Below are 24,339 nucleotides of genomic sequence, written 5' to 3' on the forward strand. Positions count from 1 at the left end.
GTGGTCTTGATGACGTCACAAATGATGTACTCGGCGCATCTTTCTATCGCGATTACACGTTATGATAATCAAGAAGCGACTAAACATTGCGCTCTACGCTTGCTATCAACCCTACCGTTGCCAATACACGTGAGTAAAGATGCGAATTAAATATTGCGTTCTTCTTAATGGCAACAGTGAATGGCATTTCATCATTTGTGATGTCATCGGCGGAAGCGTTAAACAATGAAAGTGCACCGATTAAAGTAATTTTGTTAAAAAATGGTCAGATCCTATACGTTTTAAATCGTGCTCTTTCAGAAAAAATACCTTTAAAATTTTGGATACGACCCCATTGCAGCACGATAAATCCGCCGCTGGTTGCTTCCGCTTACCCAACTGACCACAGCTATATTTCTGCAGTAAAGAAAACATTTTGCAAATTTCAACTTCAAAATCTCACAAGATTATTAAGCTTGCATTACTTACACGCAACGAAAAGCATTCTGCGAAATTCAATTTTACCCTGGAGAAGCATATTTTATTCTAAATCTTCTGTCATGTTTCTTTTAAATTAGAATTCCTCAAAGTCGTGGACGAAGGGGGGGGGGGGGGAGGGGGCAGACATAGAAGTCTTCCGCTGAAAATTATTTTTTAGGAAATCAAATTCTTTGAACTGTTACCTTCATGATCCACTTTGTATAAAAGAGATTCCGGAAACCTCGGCGAAACTCAACTTTGACGATGTCCTCTATGTACGGTCTTGACATTTAGTTCAGTTTCCACTGAGATTGTCCTGCAGGAAGTCATATGTAGTCATGCTGATGACAGTCATTTTATTGTTGTTGGAGGAGGCCACATGTTCAAAATCGTGAAAATCAAATTCATTTACTCAAAATTCAAATACTGACAACAAATAGTCGACAAACCGTATATTTTGATCGCTTACGGCATTGTCGAAAACTCTTTTATGTTCCTGCGTTGTCACTTGGCAACTAGAAGATTCTTTAGTCATTTTTAAAACTACGACAAATCGCTTAATGTTCCGCACTTTGCAATAAAGCAATAAATCTCCATGAAAATTCAGGCGAAAGAAATGCTTCGTGTGTTAACAAAGGCTCTCATCGAACTACTAAAAGTGCAGCAGATTAAAAATTGTGAAAAATATCGTCTGCGACAGAACAAAACAAATGGAACAAAATCGTTCTGTTGCCACACGTTTATTTATCGTCTGCCAAGCATTACTTGTGTTTACTCGTATGTTATCTTCTATAACTGTATATAAGCAAAAACTAATTTTGTTTTATTGTTTTTCGAACACGGATATGAAGAATCAAAGATTTTTTTAAAAGATGTTTGAGGGCTGTGAAATTACAAAACAATTTCTTCGACTTTATTTGAAATAAAGTAGTCGGACCTCTATATATTGAGGTAGCAAATTGCCAGAAAAAAAATTCGATACATAGAAATTTCGATAGATAGAAACGATTTTATTTTTTCATGAAAATCTCCTTAAACATTAAAATTAAAGCTAATTTTCATGCATGAAACCAAATTTCTAATTCATACGAACATCGGATTAAACGAAAGTTAATAACTGAAAAATTACCAGAAATTACATTTTTGTGCCTTCATATATCTACATTCTTCGGCAGTTCAACTTGATTCGCAAAATGAGGGGATTTTCGTTTTGAGAATGTAATCGAGAGACAAGTAAAAAATCAATCTACTTAACTTGAATGATTTTTACTGAAGCTAAAAAGACTAGGAATGAAAATCAAGAGACAAAAGGGATAACTTGAAATTGATTTTACAGTGTTACCGGTTACAACGAAGATTTGAAATAAACTTGAGGGAATTTAAGAAGTCCAGAAAGGAAAAACGACCTATCTACACACCCCTCAACCTCAGATTCCTTATGAGTTTCGTAGCAACCTTTAATGAACATAATGTTCTCCCCTCTACAAAGCAGAGGTCTGATCTTATATTTGAGTCTCGTTGTTGCACCAATCGGAACATCTATATTATTCGAACGCAAAAATGAATAATTAAGGAAAAAGGAGAAAGCTTGGACGTAACTGGTTCTTGTATTATAGCTCTCAATTGTAGACTTAAGATTCGTTGGTGACTTTAGGACTGGAAAGGGACTCAGACCTAAAATGCCTTAGGGACCCTGCTAAGTCTAAATCAGGCCCTGATTACAAGTAATGTTGTTTATGAAAAAAAAAAAAACCTTGCCCCCCCCCCCCCCGGAACTCACTCCTAATTCCGCCTATATTCAGGAGCTCTCCCTTCTAAGTAGAAATTTTGTCCTGTTTCAGATTCAGTTTATCGTAGTCCAGACTTGCTTTCCTGTATGCGATTCTGAGATGAAAGTATACTACAGACTAATGAAATCTCTTGCCACGTCACAACCAGTGAATACCAGGGGCGTGCGCAGAAATTTTGGCTCCCGTTACAAATGACTTTTACGGGCCCCCTCCATCTTGTTTACCCCTACATATATTTCACCCCTCATTTAAAAAATCTCGAGCCCCCTTCCTGCTCGGAACCAGGCCAACAGGTGTCCCTTCTCTCTCCCCCCCCGTGCCTGCCCCTGCTCATGTTTGTATCGACACCCCAAAGCATGGCCCTCGCATTTATGCCAGGGCTGTTGTCTAATGGTGCAGGTCCCTTCAAATTTTGTTAATAGATGTACCAGGGCCAGATTTAGGGGAGGGCAAGCGGGGCTACTGTCCCGGGGCCTCCACAACAAAGGGGCCCCCACAATAAAATTTTAACAAAATATCCTAACTATCACGGGTCAGCAAATTTTATGTTTTTTCTCCCCTATAAATTATAGTAATAATAATATTAAAAAAATAGCAGTAACTTCAGGATGTATTTACTATTAAAGTGCTGATCAAAAATATCGGATATATACATATATATCATAATATTCGGATATATATGTCAAAGTATCGGATATTTTCGAAAATATGATTAACTTTTCGAACCTTGATTAGGGGCCTCCACTCCTTCGTTGCCCCGGGGCCTACACACTTCCAAATCCGACCCTGAGATGTACAAATATAAGTTTTTAATCCTCTTTTTTTTTTTTTAATCTGGCCCTTTTTCAGGCCGCGTCAGATTAAAAAATGTCAGCTGTGAATTTAAATGTATTAAGCTCATTAAAAAATTGCTGGAAATGGTCCAGTTGGGAGTCCACGACTAGCCGACTTTTCCAGTCCACCCCTGGCAACAAGGAAAGGGGGTTATAAGTTTGACATATCTGCATGTTTCAACATAGTAGCTCCTAAATTAGGGGTTCCCGGACTTTCTAGTTCCACGGTCCCGTTGCCGAGTTCGCTCATTTCTCGTGGACCCCATTTTTAGGGATCATTCCAAACCTATTCAGACACTGATAATCAAACTCCATTGATCCAGAAGAGTAAATAAGACGGTTAAATTTTACCCTAAGCGTTCTAAGACAAAGCAAAAATATGGAAATATAATGGCACGAATGTGAAATTTACGCAACAGTGAGAGGGCTCTTTTGATGTTGAATTTTTTAAGCTATTATACATAGCCCAATTTGACAGAATTTACTGCCGACTAGAAATTTTAAATAGAGAAGAGCTTAAGAGAAAAGCTTAATTTTTATTCACTCTTTTCATAATAATTATTGCACAAAACTCAAATCAGGAGAAAATACATAAAATAAGAAATCAACACGGTGTCAATCTGAACCCTGGCGTAGATAGTTTTTCCATCTTCGATGATCTTGTATTATTATTATTATTTCATATAAATTAGTAATAAGTAAGAACAAAGGAGTAAAATCTGTTTGGTGCACTATGGCATCTTTAGAGTTATAAAATGCCTAACTTTCAGTGCAAATTTACTTATACAGGGTGTTTCTGAACTCTTGGACAAAACTTTAAGGAATGATACTACAGGACAAATAATATAACGGCAAAAATAAGGGTCCCATACGTCTTCTGAAGGAGATAGGCGCCATTGAAGTTTAGGGTCCAAAATTTCAAATGATCATAAAAAAAAGGAAAAATTGGTCGATTTGTTTGCAGTTTTTGCTGAAAATATCCTTTTTATCAGTATTTTCTTGAAAGAATTTTTTTTTTTTTTTGTAGTTTAAAAATTGCCGATAGAGGGCGCTTTAGACTTAGGAGTAATGAACAGCTATTTTTGAATCTCATTAGGTTTTTTCTAATGCTTGGGGCTTAAACTTAAAATTTTCAGCTCAAAAACAGAATCATTGGGCGTGATTAAGTCGTGCAAACTGAACTGTGTTCAGAAGTTAAAATACACTCTGTCACAAAAAAAAAAAAAAAAACCATTAACTTAGAAGGAAATGAGTGCTTTTAACAGCAACGCAGAACAATCACTGTGTTTATTTTTTGGTGAATTTGTCTTGCATTCAATTTTTAGCGATCATTTTAGTTCCTAGTAATATTTGTAATTCTATGTTTTGCTCGTTATAAACTATGGAGCAGCACATCAAACTAAAATTTAAAAAAAAAAAAATCTCCCAAATTTTATTGTCTGTGTGTGTGTGTTTTTTATATTTTGCTTGTTACTCATTTCTTTTTCGGAGTTTGAAAGGAGTTCGCAAAGGGGAAAAGGTTGGGAACCGCTGGCTTAGATTATACTTCAAAACACAGCTTTGAAAAAATCAGAAAGCATATTATTTCTCCTATATTAATTGTTTAGACAATTTTTGGAGCTAACATTTTCCACGTTAGTGGTTTAAACATTCTACAATTATACATGTTGATATGTTTTTTTTTTTCAAAGCTTTTTTTTCCCCTGACCTATAGAGATTCTTTGGGATCTTTAAGTTTAAATTCTGGTTCTTACGATATCACTTCCTGTATACTTAAATGGAACTTCATTTCTAATCATCGTACAAATAAAAATAAAACATTTTTCGGTGTAAACAAATCTGTTTAAAAATATATATATAGATGAAAAAAAAAAACGATTTTTTTCTCTCCTCCAAAAATGGTTATTTTAGGGCAGGTACTTTTATGTACAACCAGTGCTGTAGTTGAAGGGGAATGCCATTTCCCAAAATATTTGGTCCATTATAATTTTTTTAAAAAAAAGCGAATTTAATGCAAATTGGTAACAAAGCACTTAAAATAAAATCACTTTAAAGTTAAAATTGGCTTAAGTAAACAGAACTGACCTATTTTGGCCTAACAAAATATCGTGACATTTACCCCCCCCCTCAAAAAAGGGTGCATTCCCCGAAATATTTTTTCCCTAATTGCAGCAGCGTGTACAACCCTTTTCAACCAACTTGCATAAATGTTAAAAAAGGCTCCAAAATACACGAATCACATTTTATTTTCATGATAATACAAAAATCTACAATTACCGGGCAATTTACAAATTGCACTATCTTCAATTAAAATATGATACACACAAGATTTACATAATGTACATACATAAATACAAATATAAAAAAAGGAAAATCTTCAAGCTGTACACTTTGAACAGATATCACGATCGCAATCACATAACTGAAATAATTTCAGACAACACAATTAGCTTAGCAGTATTGCTCTGGTCCCTAAGCAAAAATAAAAAGACTAAATTAGCTATTGTCCTTTTCCTTCGCGGCAATGCTGTCTTTCTTGGCCACGTCCCTGATGCTCGAGAATGTTTTTTGGAGCCAAGTGTTCTTTGATGTCTGCAACTCATTTATAGCTGTGTTTAACTGATGCGTTAAGTCCTATGAAATGAGTTAAAAGAGACAATTATTATTATAAGAAAGCACCATCCCCCAATGTTCAAATTTTGGAGCACCGTACAGGGTATCTGCTACTTTTTGAGTTTTGAAATCCATGACTTTCCCTGACTTTCCATGACTTCTGCCTAGTGATGTAAAATACCCGGGTATTTATTTTTAGGGGTAAATACTCAGGGTATATACCTGGGTAAATACCCAAAATGGGTATTTACCCGGGTATTTATTTCAAAAATTTATATTCCACTAAAATACTTTTCTGTATGTATTCCACTATGTATATCTAACCAACCATATACAAAACAATAAATTTTTGCCAAAAAAATGTATTTTGATCACATATTTAAAGAATTATTGTGTGAAAAAACTTAGCAATCTAATATGATATTAACATTAAATGTGTTGGATATGCCTACTCAATGTTGATAGTCAAATTTCAGATATAAAAAGTCATTCTACAAAAAGTAAAAAGCTCTAACTTGTTACAAAAAAAAAGCAAACATCCCATTTAAGTTTTAGAATAGTAGTTCATTCTAAATTCTGACAGTTTTTCTTTTTTTTAGTGATAAGATTTCATCAACCTTTAATTAAAAAAATTATAATACATAAATTTTTATATTTTAATCTCTCATTTTACGATTTATGTTTAAAAAAGAAAATCCTCACCTTTTGATACCACCCAAAAATTTTTTGCAAAATGCGCAATTACTAGGGGATTTACCCTGCCTTCGGATGAATACCCAAAAAACTATTAACCTTCCCACCCGACATCACTAATTGCGTGTATTAAAAACAGTTTGAATAAATTTTCATCATGAAGTACTGGGGAGCAAATGCAAATGAGCAAGGCAACAGAAAACAATATATTTTTTTTTCTGCTTATTAATGTGAAAACTGTTTCTATATTTGCCACATTACCACTTAAACAGAAATAAATAAATAACATCATAGTCTTAATAACTTCTCAGTAAATTCTTCCAAGCATCCCTCATGCTTCCTTTTTTTTTCATTTTGGATATGACTAACCTAGATTGTGATTTTGAAATCCTGAAGTTCATCATTGAATTGCTTATACTTGTCCAATTATGACATTGAAAAGAAAGATTCTTTGGTTCACGATATCTTTCTTCCATAATTTCATCAAGTCTTCCAATAAAAAATATTATAAACTGTGTAATACATATGCATGTATCAGCTTTACCAATTATTTTATATTTAGATTAAAAAAAATATCCCTTTCACTTTTTGCATTTTTTTTTTGTAAAATACCCAGTTTTTGGGTATTTATCCAGGCCTTGGGTAAATACCCCCAAAAAAAAATTTACCTACCCACTGGGTATTTACCCGATCCACATCACTACTTCTGCCTGTAGCTTTCCATGACTCACGTTCTTCAAATCCATGACTTTCCATGACTTACGCAAGTTACTTCATTTGACAATGACATCAAAATTGCGTTTAAATATAAATAGAGACTATAAAGCAGTATAACTTTGTTTTAGGAAAATATCCTTCTTATCTCAGCTATGTAAACAAATTTAAACAAATGCAGCAAAAAATATTCAACTGAATATGTATATGAGAAATAAATGATGCAACAATTTATTGAGACAAAAAATAAGTACGAGAATTTAAGAACATTTAAAATCTAAAATAACCCATTATCTCCCCCAAAGTGCAGTGTGAAATTGTAAAATACAAATTTAGTAAATGCATTCATACATTAAACAGAAAAAAACTTCAAAATACTCAATTCCAGAGTCATTATTCCAAAAGATAAGTTAGTATCAAATCTGAATACGATCGGTATAATTATTCAATTGTAATGTACAAAAGCAAGCTTACAATTAAATATAGAAACTTCAAACTACTATTTCTACTGTTTATGTGTGTTTTTTTAAACATTGTAGAAAAGCTATGATACGAAAAAAAAAATCCCCAGTCTCTGGAATGGGAAAACATACGATATTGAAAACATACGATAGTCCTGAGCGCAAAATCCATGACCATAGCTGCCAACCTCAAGATACAAAAAATAGGAGCACTTAAGGGAAAAAATAGGAGCACTGAGGGCTAAAATAGGAGCATGAAATCGTGGCCTGCGCTAAACCTTCCTTCTGTACCATAAGTTTCCATAAATTCTAAGCACTTATAAAATGCTTTTCTAAATTTTCATGTTAGATTTTCAACAAAACTACAACCAAGTTTAAAACAAAATTATTTTACATTAAAAAAGCAACATTACATAGATACATATTGAAAAGTTTTAAAAAAACATGATTACTGTTTGATTTTAAAAAACTGCAATCCTTTTTAAAAATATGCTTTTATACATATCCTACATGCATAAGAACATATTGAAGATTTAAAAAAAAACAATTATTTCTTATACTTGGAAGTAAAGCAACTTCATAGTAAAGGTCAAGGTCAAGACTCTGAAATTTTGAAAGTGGCCAGTGGCACTCGACTCCAAAAACTCAGTGGCCACCAATGTCATTAAGTTTTGAAATACAAACTGGAGTGGGGGAGGCAGTTTTTACAACTTCCCTAAAAAAAAAAGATGATGAATAGGATTTAAAGAGAGATATTCAATACTTTTTTTGCACATGGAAAATTTAAGTTAAAATAGGTTTCTGATTTATTTAAAAAAAAAAAAAATTAATTAATGAGAAGTCAGCAGGAACCTTCAATTTAGATGAAATAGTTTCAGTTTATAGCAACGCCTACAAGGCAATAAGGATCAAATAGATAAAATTTCCCCTTCAAGAAAATTATTTAAAAAAAAAACTGACTGTTGGTCATGATGACCAACAGTCAGTTTCCATGACTTTTGGACATTTTACACTGAAATCCATGACTTTCCATGACCAATTTCGATCATGTTCGAAATCCATGACTTTCCATATGCGCAGACGCCCTGACCGTATTAAAGTGCGGGCTTTTAGTGTTAACGTTGAATAGATCACAGCTTTCAACGAACTTTATTACAGAAACTTTGAAGGAGTTGATTCTGTGTTCTTTTCGCATTTTATCGCTATACTAAACGATGTTCATGTACTTTTTACAGGGGTGATTGTGAGTTCATCAAAAAATACCTGAAAGTTTCAAAGCGAGAACGGGGGGGGGGGGGGGGGGAATCTTTGGCCCCTATTACTTAAGTGCACCTTTGCCATAGTTTTAAATAGTTCTGAGTCAAAATATTGCGTGCACATTTGATTAAATTTTTAATGGATTACAAAGTTACTTTTGAGCTGGTGTTATACAAATTATCTTGACATTTGTCCATCTTAAGGGATAGTTGTCCATCTTAAGGCTCTTGCAGGTATATTTGATGAGTATTATATAATTTAAAATAAATTACGGAGGTAGGGAGATAAAAGCATAACGAAAAAAGAACATACATAATTCCGGTATTTTCAGACATGAAAATACGTCCGAAAATACCGGAAATTCGGTAAAATACCGGACCACAATCACCACTGTTTTTAATAATTCAGGGTTCGTACTCAATTTCAGAAATAAAATGAAGGAGTTTTGGAGGAGTAAAATGAGGTTTTGAAGGAGTACTAATGGGCTGTCATTAAATGATGTCACACTTCACCTAACTCCTCCTCTTGTCACATGTCACATTTTTTTTATAAACATATGGTTACAATAACTATATGATGTCACTTTTTGTCACCCTCTCTCTTCTCCTTGTCACAGGGGTGATTGTGAGTTCATCAAAAAATACCTGAAAGCTTTAAAGCGAGAACGGGGGGGGGGGGGGGGTAATCTTTGGCCCCTATTACTTAAGTGCACTTTTGCCGTAGTATTAAATGTATTAAATAGTTCTGAGTCAAAATATTGTGTGTACATTTGGTTAAATTTTTAATGGGTTACAAAGTTACTTTTGAGCTGGTGTTATACAAATTATCTTGACATTTGTCCATCTTAAGGGATAGTTGTCCATCGTAAGGCTCTTGCAGGTATATTTGATGAGTATTATATAATTTAAAATAAATTACGGAGGTAGGGAGATAAAAGCATAACGAAAAAAGAACATACATAATTCCGGTATTTTCAGACATGAAAATACGTCCGAAAATACCGGAAATTCGGTAAAATACCGGACCACAATCACCCCTGTCTTTAATAATTCAGGGTTCGTACTCAATTTCAGAAACAAAATGAAGGAGTTTTGGAGGAGTAAAATGAGGTTTTGAAGGAGTACTAATGGGCTGCCATTAAATGATGTCACACTTCACCTAACTCCTCCTCTTGTCACATGTCACATTTTTTTTATAAACATATGGTTACAATAACTGTATGATGTCACTTTTTGTCACCCTCTCTCTTCTCCTTGTCACAGGGATGATTGTGAGTTCATCAAAAAATACCTGAAAGCTTTAAAGCGAGAACGGGGGGGGGGGGGGGTAATCTTTGGCCCCTATTACTTAAGTGCACTTTTGCCGTAGTATTAAATGTATTAAATAGTTCTGAGTCAAAATATTGTGTGTACATTTGGTTAAATTTTTAATGGGTTACAAAGTTACTTTTGAGCTGGTGTTATACAAATTATCTTGACATTTGTCCATCTTAAGGGATAGTTGTCCATCTTAAGGCTCTTGCAGGTATATTTGATGAGTATTATATAATTTAAAATAAATTACGGAGGTAGGGAGATAAAAGCATAACGAAAAAAGAACATACATAATTCCGGTATTTTCAGACATGAAAATACGTCCGAAAATACCGGAAATTCGGTAAAATACCGGACCACAATCACCACTGTTTTTAATAATTCAGGGTTCGTACTCAATTTCAGAAATAAAATGAAGGAGTTTTGGAGGAGTAAAATGAGGTTTTGAAGGAGTACTAATGGGCTGTCATTAAATGATGTCACACTTCACCTAACTCCTCCTCTTGTCACATGTCACATTTTTTTTATAAACATATGGTTACAATAACTATATGATGTCACTTTTTGTCACCCTCTCTCTTCTCCTTGTCACAGGGGTGATTGTGAGTTCATCAAAAAATACCTGAAAGCTTTAAAGCGAGAACGGGGGGGGGGGGGGTAATCTTTGGCCCCTATTACTTAAGTGCACTTTTGCCGTAGTATTAAATGTATTAAATAGTTCTGAGTCAAAATATTGTGTGTACATTTGGTTAAATTTTTAATGGGTTACAAAGTTACTTTTGAGCTGGTGTTATACAAATTATCTTGACATTTGTCCATCTTAAGGGATAGTTGTCCATCTTAAGGCTCTTGCAGGTATATTTGATGAGTATTATATAATTTAAAATAAATTACGGAGGTAGGGAGATAAAAGCATAACGAAAAAAGAACATACATAATTCCGGTATTTTCAGACATGAAAATACGTCCGAAAATACCGGAAATTCGGTAAAATACCGGACCACAATCACCACTGTTTTTAATAATTCAGGGTTCGTACTCAATTTCAGAAATAAAATGAAGGAGTTTTGGAGGAGTAAAATGAGGTTTTGAAGGAGTACTAATGGGCTGTCATTAAATGATGTCACACTTCACCTAACTCCTCCTCTTGTCACATGTCACATTTTTTTTATAAACATATGGTTACAATAACTATATGATGTCACTTTTTGTCACCCTCTCTCTTCTCCTTGTCACAGGGGTGATTGTGAGTTCATCAAAAAATACCTGAAAGCTTTAAAGCGAGAACGGGGGGGGGGGGGGTAATCTTTGGCCCCTATTACTTAAGTGCACTTTTGCCGTAGTATTAAATGTATTAAATAGTTCTGAGTCAAAATATTGTGTGTACATTTGGTTAAATTTTTAATGGGTTACAAAGTTACTTTTGAGCTGGTGTTATACAAATTATCTTGACATTTGTCCATCTTAAGGGATAGTTGTCCATCTTAAGGCTCTTGCAGGTATATTTGATGAGTATTATATAATTTAAAATAAATTACGGAGGTAGGGAGATAAAAGCATAACGAAAAAAGAACATACATAATTCCGGTATTTTCAGACATGAAAATACGTCCGAAAATACCGGAAATTCGGTAAAATACCGGACCACAATCACCCCTGTCTTTAATAATTCAGGGTTCGTACTCAATTTCAGAAATAAAATGAAGGAGTTTTGGAGGAGTAAAATGAGGTTTTGAAGGAGTACTAATGGGCTGTCATTAAATGATGTCACACTTCACCTAACTCCTCCTCTTGTCACATGTCACATTTTTTTTATAAACATATGGTTACAATAACTGTATGATGTCACTTTTTGTCACCCTCTCTCTTCTCCTTGTCACAGGGATGATTGTGAGTTCATCAAAAAATACCTGAAAGCTTTAAAGCGAGAACGGGGGGGGGGGGGTAATCTTTGGCCCCTATTACTTAAGTGCACTTTTGCCGTAGTATTAAATGTATTAAATAGTTCTGAGTCAAAATATTGTGTGTACATTTGGTTAAATTTTTAATGGGTTACAAAGTTACTTTTGAGCTGGTGTTATACAAATTATCTTGACATTTGTCCATCTTAAGGGATAGTTGTCCATCTTAAGGCTCTTGCAGGTATATTTGATGAGTATTATATAATTTAAAATAAATTACGGAGGTAGGGAGATAAAAGCATAACGAAAAAAGAACATACATAATTCCGGTATTTTCAGACATGAAAATACGTCCGAAAATACCGGAAATTCGGTAAAATACCGGACCACAATCACCCCTGTCTTTAATAATTCAGGGTTCGTACTCAATTTCAGAAACAAAATGAAGGAGTTTTGGAGGAGTCAAATGAGGTTTTGAAGGAGTACTAATGGGCTGCCATTAAATGATGTCACACTTCACCTAACTCCTCCTCTTGTCACATGTCACATTTTTTTTATAAACATATGGTTACAATAACTGTATGATGTCACTTTTTGTCACCCTCTCTCTTCTCCTTGTCACAGGGATGATTGTGAGTTCATCAAAAAATACCTGAAAGCTTTAAAGCGAGAACGGGGGGGGGGGGGTAATCTTTGGCCCCTATTACTTAAGTGCACTTTTGCCGTAGTATTAAATGTATTAAATAGTTCTGAGTCAAAATATTGTGTGTACATTTGGTTAAATTTTTAATGGGTTACAAAGTTACTTTTGAGCTGGTGTTATACAAATTATCTTGACATTTGTCCATCTTAAGGGATAGTTGTCCATCTTAAGGCTCTTGCAGGTATATTTGATGAGTATTATATAATTTAAAATAAATTACGGAGGTAGGGAGATAAAAGCATAACGAAAAAAGAACATACATAATTCCGGTATTTTCAGACATGAAAATACGTCCGAAAATACCGGAAATTCGGTAAAATACCGGACCACAATCACCACTGTTTTTAATAATTCAGGGTTCGTACTCAATTTCAGAAATAAAATGAAGGAGTTTTGGAGGAGTAAAATGAGGTTTTGAAGGAGTACTAATGGGCTGTCATTAAATGATGTCACACTTCACCTAACTCCTCCTCTTGTCACATGTCACATTTTTTTTATAAACATATGGTTACAATAACTATATGATGTCACTTTTTGTCACCCTCTCTCTTCTCCTTGTACAGGGGTGATTGTGAGTTCATCAAAAAATACCTGAAAGCTTTAAAGCGAGAACGGGGGGGGGGGGGGTAATCTTTGGCCCCTATTACTTAAGTGCACTTTTGCCGTAGTATTAAATGTATTAAATAGTTCTGAGTCAAAATATTGTGTGTACATTTGGTTAAATTTTTAATGGGTTACAAAGTTACTTTTGAGCTGGTGTTATACAAATTATCTTGACATTTGTCCATCTTAAGGGATAGTTGTCCATCTTAAGGCTCTTGCAGGTATATTTGATGAGTATTATATAATTTAAAATAAATTACGGAGGTAGGGAGATAAAAGCATAACGAAAAAAGAACATACATAATTCCGGTATTTTCAGACATGAAAATACGTCCGAAAATACCGGAAATTCGGTAAAATACCGGACCACAATCACCACTGTTTTTAATAATTCAGGGTTCGTACTCAATTTCAGAAATAAAATGAAGGAGTTTTGGAGGAGTAAAATGAGGTTTTGAAGGAGTACTAATGGGCTGTCATTAAATGATGTCACACTTCACCTAACTCCTCCTCTTGTCACATGTCACATTTTTTTTTATAAACATATGGTTACAATAACTATATGATGTCACTTTTTGTCACCCTCTCTCTTCTCCTTGTACAGGGGTGATTGTGAGTTCATCAAAAAATACCTGAAAGCTTTAAAGCGAGAACGGGGGGGGGGGGGGGGGTAATCTTTGGCCCCTATTACTTAAGTGCACTTTTGCCGTAGTATTAAATGTATTAAATAGTTCTGAGTCAAAATATTGTGTGTACATTTGGTTAAATTTTTAATGGGTTACAAAGTTACTTTTGAGCTGGTGTTATACAAATTATCTTGACATTTGTCCATCTTAAGGGATAGTTGTCCATCTTAAGGCTCTTGCAGGTATATTTGATGAGTATTATATAATTTAAAATAAATTACGGAGGTAGGGAGATAAAAGCATAACGAAAAAAGAACATACATAATTCCGGTATTTTCAGACATGAAAATACGTCCGAAAATACCGGAAATTCGGTAAAATACCGGACCACAATCACCACTGTTTTTAATAATTCAGGGTTCGTACTCAATTTCAGAAATAAAATGAAGGAGTTTTGGAGGAGTAAAATGAGGTTTTGAAGGAGTACTAATGGGCTGTCATTAAATGATGTCACACTTCACCTAACTCCTCCTCTTGTCACATGTCACATTTTTTTTATAAACATATGGTTACAATAACTATATGATGTCACTTTTTGTCACCCTCTCTCTTCTCCTTGTACAGGGGTGATTGTGAGTTCATCAAAAAATACCTGAAAGCTTTAAAGCGAGAACGGGGGGGGGGGGGGTAATCTTTGGCCCCTATTACTTAAGTGCACTTTTGCCGTAGTATTAAATGTATTAAATAGTTCTGAGTCAAAATATTGTGTGTACATTTGGTTAAATTTTTAATGGGTTACAAAGTTACTTTTGAGCTGGTGTTATACAAATTATCTTGACATTTGTCCATCTTAAGGGATAGTTGTCCATCTTAAGGCTCTTGCAGGTATATTTGATGAGTATTATATAATTTAAAATAAATTACGGAGGTAGGGAGATAAAAGCATAACGAAAAAAGAACATACATAATTCCGGTATTTTCAGACATGAAAATACGTCCGAAAATACCGGAAATTCGGTAAAATACCGGACCACAATCACCACTGTTTTTAATAATTCAGGGTTCGTACTCAATTTCAGAAATAAAATGAAGGAGTTTTGGAGGAGTAAAATGAGGTTTTGAAGGAGTACTAATGGGCTGTCATTAAATGATGTCACACTTCACCTAACTCCTCCTCTTGTCACATGTCACATTTTTTTTATAAACATATGGTTACAATAACTATATGATGTCACTTTTTGTCACCCTCTCTCTTCTCCTTGTACAGGGGTGATTGTGAGTTCATCAAAAAATACCTGAAAGCTTTAAAGCGAGAACGGGGGGGGGGGGGGTAATCTTTGGCCCCTATTACTTAAGTGCACTTTTGCCGTAGTATTAAATGTATTAAATAGTTCTGAGTCAAAATATTGTGTGTACATTTGGTTAAATTTTTAATGGGTTACAAAGTTACTTTTGAGCTGGTGTTATACAAATTATCTTGACATTTGTCCATCTTAAGGGATAGTTGTCCATCTTAAGGCTCTTGCAGGTATATTTGATGAGTATTATATAATTTAAAATAAATTACGGAGGTAGGGAGATAAAAGCATAACGAAAAAAGAACATACATAATTCCGGTATTTTCAGACATGAAAATACGTCCGAAAATACCGGAAATTCGGTAAAATACCGGACCACAATCACCACTGTTTTTAATAATTCAGGGTTCGTACTCAATTTCAGAAATAAAATGAAGGAGTTTTGGAGGAGTAAAATGAGGTTTTGAAGGAGTACTAATGGGCTGTCATTAAATGATGTCACACTTCACCTAACTCCTCCTCTTGTCACATGTCACATTTTTTTTTATAAACATATGGTTACAATAACTATATGATGTCACTTTTTGTCACCCTCTCTCTTCTCCTTGTACAGGGGTGATTGTGAGTTCATCAAAAAATACCTGAAAGCTTTAAAGCGAGAACGGGGGGGGGGGGGTAATCTTTGGCCCCTATTACTTAAGTGCACTTTTGCCGTAGTATTAAATGTATTAAATAGTTCTGAGTCAAAATATTGTGTGTACATTTGGTTAAATTTTTAATGGGTTACAAAGTTACTTTTGAGCTGGTGTTATACAAATTATCTTGACATTTGTCCATCTTAAGGGATAGTTGTCCATCTTAAGGCTCTTGCAGGTATATTTGATGAGTATTATATAATTTAAAATAAATTACGGAGGTAGGGAGATAAAAGCATAACGAAAAAAGAACATACATAATTCCGGTATTTTCAGACATGAAAATACGTCCGAAAATACCGGAAATTCGGTAAAATACCGGACCACAATCACCACTGTTTTTAATAATTCAGGGTTCGTACTCAATTTCAGAAATAAAATGAAGGAGTTTTGGAGGAGTAAAATGAGGTTTTGAAGGAGTACTAATGGGCTGTCATTAAATGATGTCACACTTCACCTAACTCCTCCTCTTGTCACATGTCACATTTTTTTTATAAACATATGGTTACAATAACTATATGATGTCACTTTTTGTCACCCTCTCTCTTCTCCTTGTACAGGGGTGATTGTGAGTTCATCAAAAAATACCTGAAAGCTTTAAAGCGAGAACGGGGGGGGGGGGGGTAATCTTTGGCCCCTATTACTTAAGTGCACTTTTGCCGTAGTATTAAATGTATTAAATAGTTCTGAGTCAAAATATTGTGTGTACATTTGGTTAAATTTTTAATGGGTTACAAAGTTACTTTTGAGCTGGTGTTATACAAATTATCTTGACATTTGTCCATCTTAAGGGATAGTTGTCCATCTTAAGGCTCTTGCAGGTATATTTGATGAGTATTATATAATTTAAAATAAATTACGGAGGTAGGGAGATAAAAGCATAACGAAAAAAGAACATACATAATTCCGGTATTTTCAGACATGAAAATACGTCCGAAAATACCGGAAATTCGGTAAAATACCGGACCACAATCACCACTGTTTTTAATAATTCAGGGTTCGTACTCAATTTCAGAAATAAAATGAAGGAGTTTTGGAGGAGTAAAATGAGGTTTTGAAGGAGTACTAATGGGCTGTCATTAAATGATGTCACACTTCACCTAACTCCTCCTCTTGTCACATGTCACATTTTTTTTATAAACATATGGTTACAATAACTATATGATGTCACTTTTTGTCACCCTCTCTCTTCTCCTTGTACAGGGGTGATTGTGAGTTCATCAAAAAATACCTGAAAGCTTTAAAGCGAGAACGGGGGGGGGGGGGGGGGTAATCTTTGGCCCCTATTACTTAAGTGCACTTTTGCCGTAGTATTAAATGTATTAAATAGTTCTGAGTCAAAATATTGTGTGTACATTTGGTTAAATTTTTAATGGGTTACAAAGTTACTTTTGAGCTGGTGTTATACAAATTATCTTGACATTTGTCCATCTTAAGGGATAGTTGTCCATCTTAAGGCTCTTGCAGGTATATTTGATGAGTATTATATAATTTAAAATAAATTACGGAGGTAGGGAGATAAAAGCATAACGAAAAAAGAACATACATAATTCCGGTATTTTCAGACATGAAAATACGTCCGAAAATACCGGAAATTCGGTAAAATACCGGACCACAATCACCACTGTTTTTAATAATTCAGGGTTCGTACTCAATTTCAGAAATAAAATGAAGGAGTTTTGGAGGAGTAAAATGAGGTTTTGAAGGAGTACTAATGGGCTGTCATTAAATGATGTCACACTTCACCTAACTCCTCCTCTTGTCACATGTCACATTTTTTTTATAAACATATGGTTACAATAACTATATGATGTCACTTTTTGTCACCCTCTCTCTTCTCCTTGTACAGGGGTGATTGTGAGTTCATCAAAAAATACCTGAAAGCTTTAAAGCGAGAACGGGGGGGGGGGGGGGGTAATCTTTGGCCCCTATTACTTAAGTGCACTTTTGCCGTAGTATTAAATGTATTAAATAGTTCTGAGTCAAAATATTGTGTGTACATTTGGTTAAATTTTTAATGGGTTACAAAGTTACTTTTGAGCTGGTGTTATACAAATTATCTTGACATTTGTCCATCTTAAGGGATAGTTGTCCATCTTAAGGCTCTTGCAGGTATATTTGATGAGTATTATATAATTTAAAATAAATTACGGAGGTAGGGAGATAAAAGCATAACGAAAAAAGAACATACATAATTCCGGTATTTTCAGACATGAAAATACGTCCGAAAATACCGGAAATTCGGTAAAATACCGGACCACAATCACCACTGTTTTTAATAATTCAGGGTTCGTACTCAATTTCAGAAATAAAATGAAGGAGTTTTGGAGGAGTAAAATGAGGTTTTGAAGGAGTACTAATGGGCTGTCATTAAATGATGTCACACTTCACCTAACTCCTCCTCTTGTCACATGTCACATTTTTTTTATAAACATATGGTTACAATAACTATATGATGTCACTTTTTGTCACCCTCTCTCTTCTCCTTGTACAGGGGTGATTGTGAGTTCATCAAAAAATACCTGAAAGCTTTAAAGCGAGAACGGGGGGGGGGGGGGGGGTAATCTTTGGCCCCTATTACTTAAGTGCACTTTTGCCGTAGTATTAAATGTATTAAATAGTTCTGAGTCAAAATATTGTGTGTACATTTGGTTAAATTTTTAATGGGTTACAAAGTTACTTTTGAGCTGGTGTTATACAAATTATCTTGACATTTGTCCATCTTAAGGGATAGTTGTCCATCTTAAGGCTCTTGCAGGTATATTTGATGAGTATTATATAATTTAAAATAAATTACGGAGGTAGGGAGATAAAAGCATAACGAAAAAAGAACATACATAATTCCGGTATTTTCAGACATGAAAATACGTCCGAAAATACCGGAAATTCGGTAAAATACCGGACCACAATCACCACTGTTTTTAATAATTCAGGGTTCGTACTCAATTTCAGAAATAAAATGAAGGAGTTTTGGAGGAGTAAAATGAGGTTTTGAAGGAGTACTAATGGGCTGTCATTAAATGATGTCACTTTTTTTTCAACATATTTGATCCCCTTCCCTTTTTATCACAAAGCGTCACACTTCACCTAACTCCTCCTTTTGTCAAATGTCATATTTTTTTATAAACATATGGTTACAATAACTGTATGATGTCACTTTTTGTCACCCTCTCTCTTTCCCTTGTCACAATTTCATGAGCCCATCTCCTTCTCAAGGCATGACATCACTTGTGGATGACCCTTTTTACAATATCATAACTGCGATTTACTAAACAATTGTTTTTTAACACAATAACATAGGCGGATTTAGGACTGAGTTCCTGGGGGGGCAGGATTTTTTTTTTTTTTTGGAGGAACATCTTTAATTCCCCCCCCCCCATGTTTTTGACTGTTTTTTGCGATGCGTAAGGCCATTCTTTACTTTTTATGGGTCGTTTTCATTACTGTGTGTAATCATGCTGTCATTTTTAAATTGACCTTAAAAGAAAGGGGGCTGGTATTAAGAGAGTAACGCAGTGCTCCCTTTTAAGTGGGATATAGAATATCTTCAGTTTTAGGGGGCCCGGGGGTTACTCCCCCGGAGGAAATTATCTAAAATGGATATAAAATTCTGCATTTTGAAGTCTTATAAGGGTTAATTGGAAATAATAGGCAAATAATTTTTTTTTAAGATATACGCTTTAAAAGTGCTTTGTGATGCAAGTTAATACTTTAAAAGAAATGGTGCCCAGATTTTGAGAATAGGTACCAAGAGAGTAACATACTACCCATTTGAACAATTCTTAATTTATACACTTGATAAGAAATAAAATTGAAGCACACTTTGCTTAGGAGTTTCAAAGACTTGTCTAATTATTTTCAAGGTTTGGTTGGTTAGATTGGGTTTTTGGCTCAAGAGCCCTGGCAGGTTATATTGCGGCAATTCGTTTCAGGGATTTTAGAACCTATCAATAATTTGCACTTTCCAGCCTCTGAAATTGAGTAGTAGATTATACACTTGTACAGTAGTGTTCAATCTTTGTAAGAAACGGCTATTTTAAGTTTAAAAGAAAAAATAAACTTTAATTTCCTATTCAAAAAAGAAAAAAATCATGATTTTTTTTTTTTTTTGTAAGATTTTGGAAGATAAGTTGTTACTATATAAACTCTTCCCAAAACTGGGGGGGGGGGCATTGCACCCCTCTGACCCCCCATAAATCCGCCCATGCACAATAACTTAATATAGTACATCTATTTATGTAGTTTTAAATATTTAAATAATAATTAATTAGACAACCTGAGTTTTGCTGCTTAGAGTGTGGTCGAAGGAAAAACAATAACCATAAAATAGCCAAGCACCATTGAAGCATGCTTTACTTCACTTATGAAATGTTCTAGTCTAGACTTCTAACACAATTTTCACCTCCAACCTATAAGACTTAACTATGATCAATTAGTAAATGACATCTTTATGAAAAAAAAAATAAATGCACGAAGTTACTACATTAAAATCGCCCTTGTGACAAAGTTAGTTGTCGATCAAAATATTATAAGTTACCGTCATAGAGGAAGATAATGTAGTCTTGAACTGGAAAAGAAGGAGTTTTGAAGGAGTTAAAACTAAAATGAAGGAGTTTGAAGGGCCCTTCAAAAAAAATTACAGGGTGGCGACAGGAACTGTGAAAAAAAGTTCCCTGACTTTTCCCTGATTTCCCTGATTAAGTTCACCAAATTTCCCTGATTTACGTTACCAATGATAATAGTTTTCTTTCTTTGCTCTACTTGAAGTCCGTTGTATGTTTGTATAAAATGCAGTATTTTAAACGTTTTAAGTTGTGTAAAGTTGTTGAACTAAAGATATATCTTAAAAAGATGCTACTTTTTTAATAAAATGGTTTAAAAAAAAAGACATTTTTTGGGGGGGGGGGGGGGACCTACAAAACAGTATATTAAATTTTTACACAAGGAAAGATTATAGAAAATTAAAAAAAAATACTTCACTTCCAGAAACCACTTAGCATAAGAATTTTTAGAAGCTATTAAAATGACTTTTAAAATCATATGTGTCCTTATGACAGAACTAAAAAGTAATTGAAATTATTTTGAACTAAGTTTTTAAACAGTATAATAATTGTTGCAAGAATAACAAGTAATAGTATTCTTATATAACTAATTGACATATTTATGCAAAACAGATGAAACCATTTGACATCCATTCACAGGGAGCTTTTCTCTGATCAAGAACATAGGTTTTAATGAATGAATACAGCATTTTAACAATAAAAAAATAAAGATATTTTCTTAAGTACACAAGTTAACTCTATTTCAAATGATTTCAGTATGTAACGAAAAAAAATCTTAGATTGCTTTTGTAACAAACAACTTTGAAATACAAGGAAAAAAAAAAGCAATTAGTTCATTTCAAAATATATAAAAGAAGAATACAACTTGGTTATAAAATTAAAGAATTACTTAAGTCCAACCAAAGATTTCTTCTTGAAATCGTTACAGTACTTAATTACTTCGAAACAATGAAAAAAGGCAAAGGAGCTAAGGCATTAATGAAGGCTTCCTCTTTGCCAGTAGGGTTGTTTATTTTACGTAGCATTGAAAGCGTAAAAGGAAATTTCAAGCTAGGTAAAATAAACTACCTAACAGACATAGAAGCAATCTTAGGAAGTTCATCCTGTGGTTAATAAGTAAGATTCAATACTTTGATGTTGAGGAAAAAAGATGCACAAATATGCGGTAGTGTATAAACACACCTCATTAATTTTACCTTTTTTTTTTTTTTTTTTTGAACAGATAATTGGTGGAAAATGCGTAGGGAATTAGAGTATTTAATTTTGTAAAGTGGAAAATTTTTTTTTCTTCATAAAATCAATTTTCCCTGATTTTTTGTTATTTTTTCGAAATTCCCAGATATTTCCCTGATTTCTGCCTGATTAATAAAGTTCCCTGACTTTTCCCTGATCTCCCTGATTTCCCTGATCTGTCGCCACCCTGAATTACCTAAATGAAGGAGTATTGGAGGAGTTTTGAAGGAGCGTACGAACCCTGTAACTATGCTCGATGGTAACAAGTTTTCTTGATCTTCTTTAATCCACAAACCTTCCAGGCGTACACAAAGGCATCGAAGAAGAAATGTTTGTTGTTTAACTTTGTTACACTAAATTGACTAATATACAAAGGCATAACTTTGTTGTTTAACTTCGTTACACTAAAACTATAAACATTAAACTACCTACGTTTCATCACAAAATTAAAATCAGCTTAGAACAAGCAATTATCCAGAGGAAACGTTCTGCTGCATAGTGTATATTTTACATTGACTGTTGCAAAAAAAATCAGTGCTTTCAATATGTCAGTATTCGTGGAACTTTCAGCCATAAATTTGCTATTAACTGGCGAGACTGTATACATTAACTGAAACTGTAAAAATTGAGAGGTTTGATGCAATAAATAAAATTTGAAATAAATAATAAAATGCTGTTGGAATGTTTTTATGCTATATTCAAAAAAGTATTTCAGTCGCTTCAATTTTTGTGTTCGCATTTATCACAGTGTATTTTCTCCCCCTTGCTCACATTTAGAATACAGTTGGCTCTCTGTTTAACGACGCTCTATTTAACGACTTTCTCTATTTAATGGCAGCTTTTCTTTGGTCCCAGATGCATACCTGCCAACATTCAAAGAAAAAAATCCAGTAGATTTTTTCAATGTAGCGCAATATCGCTTTTTTCCATGTTATTGAGGGGAAAATAGGGATTTTTTATTATCTCTTAAAGTACAATCATATGCAAGTTCCTTGAGTCATATACACAGAGTTTAATTGATGAAAATATTAAATGGAAGAATAAAAGTTAAAGTCATACTTTTTCAATGAAAAGTTATTTAGGGAGAAAAAAAAATTTCAATTATCTGTAAAAATTCAATCATAGACAAGTTTTTTCAGGTCTTCAACAAGATTTAATCTACTTTTTCCGGTCGCAAAGTGCCCGACAATAGCGGTCGTTTTGTGTACAAGAAGAAATGTTGTGCAACATAGGCTTAGTGATGAGTGCACTAAAGAGATCGCAAACGTAAACAAGAACTGATGTTGCCAGATTCCAATGTGCTAAAGTTTGAAATTGAGTAGGAAACTTTCAAACAATGGAGTAAAAGCGCTAAAACGATGTAAAATTTTATTTTAAAGGGGTTTATTTTTTTCATTTTCAAGAAAATCCCTAGATGGAAGGATTTTTTTTAGAGATTAATAAAAACCGGGAGATTTTCAATAAAAATCGGGAGACCGGGAGAAATGTCAAAAATCCGGGAGTCTCTCAGAAAATCCAGTAGAGTTGGCAGGTATGCAGATGGTTCACTTTAGCTTTGCAAGCATTTTATTTAAGGACGATTTCTACATAAGGACGATTTTTTGTGGTCCCTTGAAAGTCGTTAAACAGAGAGACAACTGTATATTGATTAAATTGCTTATGGTTCCGAGTTTGAAACTCGACTTCATCAAAAATTCCATGGAGTGAAACATTCCAACAAGTACAAATTCTGCAAACCGAACCTGAAACATACCTGGTTCTTGCACTCGGCTTCAACCAAGGCCAATTTGGTTCTCGCAAGCTCCAGCTCCAATTCCCTGGCTTGGTTCTCGATCTCGTGGGTCTGGTTCTCCTTGTTGAGTTGAGATTCCTTGAACGCATTCTTTGATGATGTGGTGGGAGCTATTAGGTCCAGATACTTTGAACACTCGATGCAATTTTCAATTTTGTCCTAAAATCATATCGTGGGGTTACTGAACATAAATTAAAATGCCTCATTTGTAGAAAAATAAAAAAGTTGAAAAGAACATTTTCGTTGAATGCTATACAGGGTTCGCCGATATATATCAGTCGATATATATCATGATATATATCACGATAAATATCCAATCATTAATTTTGAAAATATCATAATATTTTCGACATTTATTTTTTCAACTACGTTATTTTCAATATAAAAATTATACTAATCATTGTAATATTCTTCATTAATAATTAAAAATAACCAAAAAGTTATGCACCATGTTTTTATGATGTATTAATACAGCAAAATAATTTAATATTTCTTTTTTATTTTATATTCATTTTTATTATTAGTATTGTAAGAATTTTAAATCATATTGAAAGTACCTAGTTAAATATTAAACATTGGTACAAAAAAGAAAATGTCTTATGACTGTGCACCAAATGATGCATATTTTTTATGTTTGAATAATATAACTGTGTAAAAGTAGCTAACAGAAGAAACATGAGTAAAACAGCTACTGCTAAATTAATTTCATTAAAATGGACTAAAATGTAAAATGAAATATTCAATATAAATAATGACAGAAACCTTAATTTTAAGTCTACATATTGTAATTATA

General features: G+C 33.9%; 1 protein-coding gene across 1 annotated transcript in view; it reads right to left on the reverse strand.

Annotated features, from left to right (window-relative positions):
- Window positions 1–5,310: 5,310 nt before the first annotated feature.
- LOC129227458 (rab GTPase-activating protein 1-like) overlaps window positions 5,311–24,339 on the reverse strand; it is a 93,207-nt gene continuing 74,178 nt past the window's right edge. The window contains exons 23-24 of the mRNA XM_054862023.1: window positions 23,508–23,705; window positions 5,311–5,716 (exon numbers count right to left, since the gene is read on the reverse strand). Of these exons, the coding sequence (XP_054717998.1) occupies window positions 5,579–5,716; window positions 23,508–23,705 (336 nt within the window). The 3' untranslated portion in view covers window positions 5,311–5,578. The remainder of the gene's footprint in view (window positions 5,717–23,507; window positions 23,706–24,339) is intronic.

Source organism: Uloborus diversus, chromosome 1 (genome assembly GCF_026930045.1).
Source record: "Uloborus diversus isolate 005 chromosome 1, Udiv.v.3.1, whole genome shotgun sequence".
NCBI lineage: Eukaryota > Metazoa > Arthropoda > Arachnida > Araneae > Uloboridae > Uloborus > Uloborus diversus.